Consider the following 12,249-nt stretch of genomic DNA (forward strand, 5'->3'; position numbering starts at 1 on the left):
ATGAAGGAAACTAACCATCATAGCCAGAACTTGAGGTTCTGTAATTACAAAACATAACTGAAGCCAAATTTTAGCCATTAAAAAAGCAGAATATTACATTTAAAACATTTTAGTGAATCTTTAAATGAGAATTTTAATTCTGCTAACAACTAAAATATACATAGCATAATTTAGTAATTTGATATGAAAGCTAAAAGACCCATCAGAAAGGTAAGGACATTTTGGGAAATGCTTAGAAAATGCTGTGATTTTATTCATAGTATATACACCACAAAACAGACACTTTCCATTATTTTGGTTACTTCAAAATTTAAAATCTGCTTGTTTTTCAAATCGCTTTTTTTCATGACAGATGCTGAGTTCTGACCCATTTTTTTTCCCTGACAATATCAATAGGCTGCCCAACTACATGATATGATTATGTTTTTAGCATTTAAATTTAAGACTATGGCTCAGTGTTTGAAAAATAAATAAATTAACAAAAGAGAAACATTATTAGGAGGAAAAAGAAAACATATTCACCACATGATAAAAAAAAAATCACTCCTGAAAAATCAATAAGTGGTGTGAGCATTATTTCACTCATCCTACTTGGAAGCACTATAATACCAAAATACAAATACAACAGAACCCACAGATAGCCTGGAATGATACAGAGGCCATCACTAATTAGGTGCTAGGTGACAATATAAATACAAATAAATGAAAGTATAAATTAAAAAAAACTTGTTTTTAGCTTAATTGTTGGTGCAGAATGTATGGCAGGGGCTGGCTGTCTGGCAGCCGCTTTAGCTTTGCTTGCTTGGCTTGCTCGAACGGCAGTTTCTAGACGCACTTTCAACTCAGGAGCAGCTCCCATTACCGTCTTGAAAGCATGTGGATACAGAGGTCCAATATGCATTAAATTCTGGAGTGCAAACTCATGAAGATCTTTGGAAGCTGAAGTTGCTGAGGCAAAAGAATTTTCATCCAGCAGATAAGATATCAAAGTGGGAACTAAAAGAGCAAGTAGCTGGACTCCTGTAAATAATAAAGTATGAAAAAAGATCACAAACATAAAGATTATAATAAACTTTAAAAACTAGGCAATTGCCATGGAAGACTGAACTGTAATAAAATATAAGTAAACATGCACAGCCTACTTTAGACCTCAATAACGAGTAATTAATATTAAATATTTACTAAATGTCCAAGCTGGAAACCAGCTTTGTTAATTATATTTTTACATTTACATTAATTTGCTTTACTCAAATAAAAAATGGGCCAAAGGTTAAAAAGTAATAAAACACTTTACAATTGCCATCTGTAGAATGTATCTTGAGAGTAAGATTATAAAATTTGTACGGGCATTCTAGAATCAGGAGATTGGGCGCGGGGAACAGAAACCTGAAAAGCATCTATTTACCATTATTTAACTAAAACTAGTTGTTTCTTTCCTCTTTAAGTAGAAACACAACTTTTTTCCTATTTCATCATCCCCCAAAACTCACAGTGAGGGGAAATTCCTCAAAACTAAGGGAATACATAAGCTGAGGGTCAAAAAAACAAGAACCTATGTCTGACTGATATAAATTCCAAGTCCTTAAAAAAAGATTTATTTGGAGGCTTCATCTCCTTTTGGTAGTCTTTTGTCAGTCTTTCGTCGTTACTTATTAACAACTCCATCCTGAGATATAAGTTTCATTAAAGGTGATATTTTTCTAACAATTAACCTTTATATGTAATTGTGTGTGTGTATAACATCTCTTATAATCACATTGAGAATTATGTTTTCTCCCCCTTAATTACTGTCAATTTTTGTAGAATGACAATCGATACAATTGTAAGGCTGCAGGTAGCATCTAGGAGAGAATGTGTGACACTCACTGATGTCAGCAAGGACAGTTATAAAAATCAGCTAAGCCTTTCCAGAATCCCAGTCCCACCCTGGACCTTACTGCCTATCTTCTTTCCCTGCTGTATTTTTTTTCTTCACAGCTCCTATCAATTCCTGCATCGAACCATAGATGTTATATCTACATCTAAAATTGATATATCCATCTTCATCACTATATAAAATTATACAAAGACTATGTCTACATATAATAGACACACACACACACACACACACACACACACACACACAGGACGAGAAGTGTTTATTGTCAGTGTTTTCCTACCATAAATGTAAGCTCCACGAGCTCAGGGACCTTTGCCTGTTTTATTTCATGCTAAATTCTCAATGCCTAGAACACTATCTGGCACACAGGCATTCAATAACTATCCTTTGAAACGAATAAACATACACACTCTTTCTCTTGGCAAATACCCAGAAGTTTCCAATTAATAGGATTTTTTTTCCATACTAAGTTTTCAGAAGAAAGGTAAAAGGTTATTTTTAAAGTCCCAGGTAAATCCTCCAATCTTCTAGATTTAATTTAATTTCCCTCATGTAGAATGTTAATAGTATTATAGGGGTAGGCGCGGTGGACTCATGCCTGTAATCCTAGCACTTTGGGAGGCTGAGGTGGGCGGATCCCTTGGTCAGGAGTTTGAGACCAGCCTGGCCAACAGGGTGAAACCCTGTCTCTACTAAATATACAAAAAATTTGATTAGGCGCGGTGACTCATGCCTGTAATCCCAGCACTTTGGGAGGCCGAGGCGGGCAGATCACCTGAGGTCGGGAGTTTGAGACCAGCCTGACCAACATGGGGAAACCCTATCTCTACTAAAAATACAAAAAAAAAAAAAAAAAAAAAAATCAGCCGGACATGGTGGCGCATGCCGGTATTCCCAGCTAGTTGGGAGGCTGAGGCAGGAGAATCGATTGAACCCGGGAGGCGGAAGTTGTGTTGAGCCAAGATCGCACCATTGCACTCCAGCCTCGACAACAAGAGCGAAACTCTGTCTCAAAAAACAAAACAAAACAAAATAAGAAAACCCAAAAATATTAGCTGGGTGTGGTGGCACATGCCTGTAATTCCAGCTACTCTGAGTCTGAGGCAGGAGAATTGCTTGAACCCGGGAGGCAGAGGTTGCAGTGAGCCGAGATCGTGCCATGGGTGACAAAGTGAAACTCCCTTTCAAAAAAAAAAAGTTAATAGTATTATAAAAGCTGGCTTTCATAATCAAAAATAAAGAATTATAAAATATATATAAAATTATCTTCAGTGTACTGGCTTGCTAAATCGGAAGAGGTTTCAATACATTTTCAACAGTAGGTTGTAAATTAAGGTTTTGGTTTTAACAATTTTAAAATATAACTGGAAAAATTATAAGTTATTTAAGTATTCATCAAATATCGAGAAATACGCTAAGTATTATAGGAAATGTTACATAATTCGTTTCTACCTGGATGCTTTTATTATCTAAATGAAAACAGTAGACAGCACATAGAACAATTAGAGTACTAAGTGCTAAAAAACGTGGGTAGCATTTCAGTATAGAATTCACCAAGACACTCATGAAGCTGAGGAATACTTTGGGATTTTATTTGGCTGGTTACAAATACCAAATAAATTATATAAAGGGTAAGATCAGAGTGAGCTAAGTAATTAGGCAATATTCCTCAAAGAAAAGATCTAATGTAGGTTTAACGGATTTGTATAAGAAGAAGAGAAACAACAACGGAGGAAAGAGAAAATAATATGAACAATGTAAAGTGATTAAAAGAAGCACAGAAAGGAAACTGGTCCGGTCAGGTTAGTAGGTACACGTTGGGGAGCAGAAAAAACATTTTGAAAAGCAAGCAAAGATGTTCAGACTTGATGCTGTAAGGAAACAGTAAACTTTTCCAAATTCTTTTTTTTTTTTTTTTGAGACGGAGTCTCACTCTGTCGCCCGGGCTGGAGTGCAGTGGCCGATCTCAGCTCACTGCAAGCTCCGCCTCTCGGGTTTACGCCATTCTCCTGCCTCAGCCTCCCGAGTGGCTGGGACTATAGGCGCCCGCCGCCTCGCGCGGCTAGTTTTTTGTATTTTTTAGTAGAGACGGGGTTTCACCGTGTTAGCCAGGATGGTCTCCATCTCCTGACCTCGTGATCCGCCTGTCTCGGCCTCCCAAAGTGCTGGGATTACAGGCTTGAGCCACCGCGCCCAGCCAACTTTTCCAAATTCTTAAGCAAAGGAGAGATAAAATTACTTTAGGTAAATTTGATGGGGAATATCACCTAGGAAAACTATTATAGTTATCTATTTAGGAGGTGATTAGATGTAAGACTAGGGTACAAGTTTCTCTTGAATCCTAGAGAAATTTCAGAAAGAGATAGGGCAAGATTTGAATAATAGAGTCAATAAAGATGATGAACAAGGAGTCAAATATAATTCTAGTATTTTTAGCTTATAACCTTGGTCATGCAGGGTGAGAAAACATATACGGCCCATTCTTATACTGGATACTGTAAAGTTGAAAACAAAATTAACACCTGTAAATGAGATGAAAAAAGTTGAGTGACTTAAATTCAAAAGCTGAAAACTTACCCTCTTGGAATCATGTAACCATATAAAATATGAAGTATAAAAATGTTGCCATCAAATGAATATGATTTACATCCATTCATTTATTTGATGGTATCCTCCTAATGAATGTCATCTTATTTCACTAATAAGACTTGTTTGCCTTTACTTTTTGCATGGCATTTAGCCTTAGATTTAGTTTTAATTTTAAAAACAGGCGAACTGCTTATTCTACCTCTTAAAAGTCTTGTTAGAGTACAAAATATCTGTTATCTGAGTGAAGCAGTCCATTAAAAAAATGAAGAAATCATGATGGTGCCTTTTTTTTTTTTTTGAGACAGAGTCTCACTCTGTTGCCCAGGCTGGAGTGCAGTGGCACGATCTCGGCTCACTGTAACCTCTGCCTCCTGGGTTCCAGCGATTCTCCCGCCTAAGCATCCTGAGTAGCTGGGACTACAGGTGTGTGCCACCACGCCCGGCTAATTTTTTTTTTTTTTTTTTTAAGAAGAGACAGGGTTTCATCATATTGGCCAGGCTGGTCCTGAACTCCTGACCTCATGATCTGCCTGCCTTGGCCTCCCAGAGTGCTGGCATTACAGGCGTGAGCCACCATGACCGACAGATGGTGCTGATCATTGATACACCTCACTAATAACACTACAGATTGGTCTGGTTGATAGTTGAAATTACAATGCTTTGGTTGTTTTATACCTTAAACTGAAAAAGAGTCATTTATTTCAAGGACATTGTTAAAGTCTAACGAGCTATTAAACTAAATTATGCAAAGACATATATATTTTTACTGTCAAAAAAAAATACAGAATTAAAAAACAAACAAAAAGGTTCCCTTCCCTATCTGTCCTCATGCTAAATTTAATTCCAAATTAGGGTGCCTGAACAAGAATTGATCCCAAGAGTCAACTCAAAAATATTTTAAATACTAGAAGGCAATAAAACTTAGTGCTGGGATTACAAAGTGAATAAGATTCAGTCCTCATCTTTATGGAATTTACAATTAGTAAAATAAAAATACAAATAAAATTTTGATTTGCCAAACATAGGCCATGTCAGTCATAAAATTTTTGCCTAAATAATATATATCTTGTTACTAATTTCAACTAAATTTATCAACTTCTTCAAACACTGCCTTTTCTGACTTTCCCAGTTTTGATGTTGTTTTCATGCAACATAGTAATATTTGCTTATTTTCATTTGCCTTCTATAATCAGTTAATCATCAAATCAGATAAACCTTTCTTCCACTTTCTCCTCTGCATTCTTTTCTTCTACTGGCATAGTTCTGGATTATTATTTTATAGAGGAGCTACTGCAATCGCTTTTCAAAAATCTCTACTCTTTTCCAATTTCCTGTGAAATGTTTTTAAGAGAAGAGGAAAACAATTTTGACAGAAAAAAACAGGTACAGTTTATATAGGTGAAGCGCAATCTGACAATATAGATTAAAAGTCTTTCACTGCAATCTCCACCTCCCAGGTTCAAGCAATTCTCCTGTCTCAGCCTCCCAAGTAGCTGGGATTACAGGCGCATGCCACCCTGGCTAATTTTTGTACTTTTAGTAGAGATGGGGTTTCATCATGTTGGTCAGGCTAGTCTCGAACTCCTGATCTCACGTGATCTGCCTGTCTTGGCCTCCCAAAGTGCTGAGAGTATAGGCATGAGCCACCGTGCCCAGCTAATTTTTTGTATTTTTAGTAGAGACGGGGTTTCACCATGTTTGCCAGGCTCGTCTTAAACTCCTGATCTCAAGTGATCTGCTCGCCTTGGCCTCCCAAAGTGTTGGTATTACAGGCATAAGCCACTGCGCCTGGCCAATTAAAAGTCTTAATATATGCATTCCCTTCTCGTCAGTAATTTCACTCTTAGGAATCTGATAGAAATAATTTAAGAATAAAGATGCTCGGCCGGGTGTAGTGGCTCACGCCTGTAATCCCAGCACTTTGGGAGGCCGAGGCGGGTGGATTGCAAGGTCAGGAGATCGAGACCATCCTGGTTAACACGGTGAAACCCTGTCTCTACTAAAAATACAAAAAATTAGCCGGGCGTGGTGGTAGGCGGCTGTAGTCCCAGCTACTTGGGAGGCTGAGGCAGGAGAATGGCCTGAACCCAGGAGGCGGAGCTTGAAGTGAGCCGAGCTCGTGCCACTGCACTCCAGCCTGGGCGATAAAGCAAGACTCTGTCTCAAAAAAAAAAAGAAAAAAAAAAAAAGAATAAAGATGCTCATCTCGGCCAGGTGCAGTGGCTCATGCTTGTAATCCCAGCACTTTGGGAGGCTGAAGCAGGTGGAATACTTGAGGTGAGGAGTTCAAGACCAGCTTGGCCAATGTGGTGAAACCCCATCTCTACTCAAAATACAAAAATGAGCCAGGCGTTGTGACGCATGCCTGTAATCCCAGCTACTCGGGAGGCTGAGGCAGGAGAATCACTTGAACTTCAGAGGCGGAGGTTGCGGTGAGCCAAGATTGCACCACTGCACTCCAGCCTGGGCAAGAGAGTGACTCCCAAAAAAAAAAAAAAAAAAAAAAAAAAAAAAAAAGCTCATTGTGATCTTGAAAAATTAAAAACAGCTTAATGTTCAATCATAAGATACTAGTTTAAAAAGTACAGTCTCTCTACAATTAAAAATCATATTTTGAAGGACAAATATTATATTGTGATAAAATCAAAGCTTAAGTATTAAGGGAATAAAGAAAATATATATTAAACTGCATAAGTCTCTGGTTAAATGGATGTATGCAGTAGTTTTTCATTAAATTAAAAAAAAATTCTAAATAACAAGTTTTGAGATATTTTAATAATGATGTTTGGTATTAATACTTAACTGGTTATATTTGTTATAAAGCTTTTATACCTCTAATACAAAGATTAGAATGTTATTATTTTAAAACCCTAAGAAATGGGCACGGTAGCTCACACCTGTAATCCTAGCACTTTGAAAGGCTAAGGCGGGTGGATCACTTGAGTCCAGGAGGAGTCAGAGACCAACCTGGGCAATATGGCGAAATCCTGTCTCTACAAAAAGTACAAACGTTAGCCAGGCATGGTGGCATGTGCCTGCAGTCCCAGCTATTTGGGAGGCCAAGGTGGGAGGACTGTTTCAGCCCACGAGGCAGAGGTTGCAGTAAGCCAAGATGGTGCCACTGCACACCAGCCTGGGTGACAGAGCGAGACTCTGTCTTAAAAAGAAAAAGAAAAAAAAAAGCCCTATTAAACATCTATATTTTTCCTAGATCTTAAGGGATGCCTACATTCCTAGAAATTAAAAAAAAAAAAATCAGTGTGTTGAAATGCCATTGGCAATTCATTTTAACTTCCTGCTCAAAAAAAAAAAAAAAAAATCAACTCACTACATTATATAACATAAGCAAAGGTCTGTTTTTTTTTTCCTTTTCTTTTTTTTTTGAGATGGAGTCTTGCTCTGTCACCAGGCTGGAGTGCAGTGGCGCGATCTCAGCTCATTGCAACCTCCACCTCCCGGGTTCAAGTGATTCTCCTGCCTCAGCCTCCCAAGTAGCTGGGACCGCAGGCGCCTGCCACCACACCCGGCTAATTTTTTGTATTTTTAGTAGAGATGGGGTTTTACCGTGTTAACCAGGATGGTCTCGATCTCCTGACCTCCTGATCCACCTGCCTCGGCCTCCCAGAATGCTGGGACTCCCAAAGTGTATGCCACCACGCCCGGCAGGCCTGTTTCTAATATCAAATAAGATTTATATATAATACAGATCTTCATTTTGAACTAGTAGCTTTTTATAAGAATATACTTACTGTTTTGTTCTTCACCAAGAGCAACCAATGTTTCAAGAACTTTTATTCCTTCTTGAACCGCTAAAAGCTCTATGTTACTGGCTGGTCTGTTTCTTTCAACAGCTTTTAGCTTTTCAACCACTATTGGAGCTAATGAATGAATATAAGGAGTTGAAAGGGCACGATTGGAATGTTGGAAGACTGAGAGGAGAAGCTGGTAACATTTGGCTTGAACCTGTACAAGAAGAACATATTATCAATTAACATGTGTATAGTTCTTATTTGCTGTACAATCACATTTCATCTTACTATGTACTGAAAAAAAGTGATACTGCGGGATGAAAATGGATATTACATTTTCTACTTAGAGAAATGGAGTAGAATAGAATTTTCTGACCAAAATTAGTAAAAAAATGTTCATATATTTTAATGATCAAATCACCATGCTTATACAATTCCTATATTTCTTTTTTTTTCTTTTTTTTTGAGATGGAGACTCACTCTGTCGCCAGGCTAGAGTGCAGTGGCGCCATCTTGGCTCACTGCAATCTCTGCCTCCCGGGTTCAAGTGACTCTCCTGCCTCAGTCTCCTGAGTAGCTGGGATTACAGGCGTGCACCACCACACCCAACTAATTTTTGTATTTTTAGTAGAGATGGGGTTTCACCATGTCGGCCAGAATGTTCTCAATCTCCTGACCATGCGATCTGCCCGCCTTGGCCTCCCAAAGTGCTGGGATTACAGGTGTGAGCCACCGTGCCCGGCCAATTCCCATATTTTTATACTGTGAAATATGTTAGAAATCAGTTATTCCCACTTCTGTTTTTAACTCTTCCTTTAATGTACAATTGTCCCTCCCATTTTAACCAAATATATTTAGTAAGGAAGGTTAATATTTGAATGATCTGAAACAAAGCTATGAAAATACATTGCTTAGATATCTCAAAACCATTTGATTCCCTGGAAATGACTGTTAACAATGTAAGGTTTCCAGACCTAAAAAATAAAGGCTTACTGGCTCCACTTTGTATTAGGAAGGCTTCAGATTTAACACTTAAAAAAAAAAAAAATGAAGGAAGGAAAGAAGGAAGAGAGGGAGGGAAGACTCATCAATATATGGGACAGAATAGAATAAAACTATTTCAGTGCTTCAGTAGAACACAAGTGGCTAAATCTGGATAGACATAAGAAAAACCTGAAGAACATTTTAAATATACAGATCCTGGAGCCACCAATCTGGAGACTCAGATTCAGGAAGACAGTGGTGGAGTCCAAGAATGTTTATTTTTTTGTTGTTTATTTATTTTTTGAGACGGAGTCTCACACTGTTGCCCGGGTTGGAGTGCAATGGCGCAATCTCGACTCACTCTGCCTCCTGGGTTCAAGTGATTCTCCTGCTTCAGCCTCCCAAGTAGCTGGGATTACGGGCACCTGCCACCACACCCGGCTATTTTTTTGTATTTTTGGTAGATATGGCGTTTCACTACAGGCTGGTCTTGAACTCCTGACCTCCTGATCTGCCCGCCTTGGCCTCCCAAAGTGATGGGATTACAGGTGTGAGCCACTGCGCCTGGCCTTCAAAAATGTTTTCTGCTTTTTAAAATTTCTGACGTGCAGCAGGCTTGAGAATCACAAGTTTAGACTTTGACATTGTAAAATAAAAAATCTTACATTCTAGACAAACTAGAGGTTCTAGTAGGTTCATTAAAATGTCTAATAATGTAAACTTCTCCTTTAATGTCCTTAGTGTCATTTAAATAAACACTGGAAAACAAAATCATAGACTCTTGTCTCTACCAGTATGCCCCAGGGTTAATCAAATATTTCAGATATTGGAGAATTTCTACATATGTGAATAAACATACACATGTGTTCTAGTGCTTAAACCCAGTGATTTTAGTTTTTCCATTTAAAAGCCATAGTGCAAATACCTAGCTTTTAATTATGTATCACATATTTTAATGAATCAATCTGACATTTTCCTGATAAAGGGAAATGTTTTTATCTATGTCTGTTTAAAGTGTAACTTACCCATGGGTCGCATGAATTTAATGCATTTTTAAATCTGTTCATGCAGCCATTCTGTAATGACTGGACTCCTATTATTTCACTACTAGCAGACCACAGGAAGAGTGCAATTGCTGTCAGCATGCTGACTTCATCAGGTGTAGGTACAGAGTCTTCTGAAAATGAAAAATGAAAGAAGTGTGTTGTTTCTAAAACGTTTGGGAATTTTGCTTTTTTATTTTTGTAGAGAGAGATGTTGTCTTGCCATGTTGTCCAGGCTGCTCTTGAACTCCTGGGCTCAGGTGATCCTCCTGCCTTGGCCTCCCAAAGTGCTGGGATTACAGGTGTGAGCCATTGCGCCCAGCCAGAATTTTAGTCTTGAACAATCATCTCTTTCTCCCCGCAACATTTATAGTAGTATTTGCCTCAATCTAATACAGTCCACAGACAACTGTAAGAAGTTCAATGCATAAAGTTAAATGCATACAGTTATGTTTAACACTAAATGATTATAAAATATTCTAATTAATTTTAAAATTCAGAGTACTTTTTAAGTGGTATCTCCTTTCAATTTAGTAAATATGAAAACCTGTAAATTCCATACAACCATAAAAAAAAAAAAAATCAGTCTGGTGCAGTGGCTCATGCCTGTAATCCCAGCACTTTGGAAGGCCAAGGCAGGTGGACCACCTGAGGTCAGGGGTTCGAGACCAGCTTGATCACAAAATTAGTCAGGTGTGGTGGTGCATGCCTGTAATCCCAGCTACTTGGGAGGCTGAGGCAGGAGAATTGCTTGAACCAGGAAGGTAGAGGTTGCAGTGAGCCGAGATCGTGTCATTGCATTCCAGCCTGGACAACAAGAGCGAAACTCCGTCTCAAATAAATAAATAAATAAATAAATAAAATAAACTTAGACAATTTCCTGAAGACAGTGTTCTAAGAATTTTAAGGAATTTCTTGCCATTACATTTATTCAAGAATAGATACAACTTGAACAGAAACACAGTACATAATTAGAAATACTAGAAATATGAAGTTATTCTAAAGAACAATACTTCTGAACATATAAAATAGGAGTTCCAAACATTTTGTGATTATCATATCTTATCCCCACCTTTTGTTTAAATCTGAGCTATTTTGACAACTGTAAATACCCAGTGATAATCAGTACTTTAGAAGGATTACGAACATACACATTTGACATGCTAACATTATCTCATAATAAGGGTACAAGCTTTTTGTAATATGGAATAATGGGTTAAGAACAATAGTCTAGAAAAAGTCCATTAACTTAATGTAAAGAAATAAAGTTTAAAAAAAGAGATGTCGGCTAGGTGTGGTGGCTTACACCTGTAATCCCAGCACTTTGGGAGGCGGAGATGGGCGGATCACCTGAGGTCAGGAGTTCCAGAACAGACTGGACAACATGGTGAAACCTCATTTCTACTAAAAATACAAAAATTAGCCAGGTGTGGTGGCGCACGCCTGTAATCCCAGCTATTCGGAAGGCTAAGGCTACAGAATTGCTTGAACCCGGGAGGCGGAGTTTGCAGTGAGCCAAGATTGTGCTGCTGCACTCCAGCCTGGGTGACAGAGTGAGACTCAGTCTCAAAACCAACAAACAGGAAAACAAACAAAAGAGGTGTAAAATTTGAAGGATTTAACCAGTTTATAATAACCTGAGTCACAAATGTTAAAAACCTGAGAACTCACCCAGACTAGGGAGCTCACTCCTGTAATCCCAGCACTCTGGGAGACTGAGGAGGGAGGGGATTGCTTGTGCCCAGGAATTCAAGACTAGCTTGGGCAATATGGTGAGACCCTGTCTCTACAAAAAACAAAAAAAGTAGCCAGGAATGGTGGTGCATGCCTGCAGTCCCAGCTACCTAGGAGGCTGAGGCAGGAGGATCACTTTAGCCCCAGAGGTTAAGGTGGCAGTGAGCTGTGTTCATGTCACCACACTCCAGCCTGGGTGACAGAGTGAGACCCGGTCTCAAAAACAAATAAACAAACAAAAAAACCTAAAACAAAAAAACCCTGAAAACCC

General features: G+C 38.5%; 1 protein-coding gene across 6 annotated transcripts in view; it reads right to left on the reverse strand.

Annotated features, from left to right (window-relative positions):
- Window positions 1–219: 219 nt before the first annotated feature.
- HEATR5B (HEAT repeat containing 5B) overlaps window positions 220–12,249 on the reverse strand; it is a 106,739-nt gene continuing 94,709 nt past the window's right edge. For 4 of the 6 annotated variants that reach the window (XM_031655076.1, XM_031655074.1, XM_031655077.1 and 1 more), the window contains 3 exons: window positions 10,227–10,378; window positions 8,218–8,431; window positions 220–1,020 (listed from right to left, as the gene is read on the reverse strand). In XM_031655076.1, the coding sequence (XP_031510936.1) occupies window positions 716–1,020; window positions 8,218–8,431; window positions 10,227–10,378 (671 nt within the window). In that variant the 3' untranslated portion in view covers window positions 220–715. Of the gene's footprint in view, window positions 1,021–8,217; window positions 8,432–10,226; window positions 10,379–10,402; window positions 10,654–12,249 lie in introns of those variants that run through there. The other 2 variants (XM_031655075.1, XM_021924745.2) reach the window with 2 other exon arrangements.

Source organism: Papio anubis, chromosome 14 (genome assembly GCF_008728515.1).
Source record: "Papio anubis isolate 15944 chromosome 14, Panubis1.0, whole genome shotgun sequence".
Classification (NCBI taxonomy): Eukaryota; Metazoa; Chordata; class Mammalia; order Primates; family Cercopithecidae; genus Papio; species Papio anubis.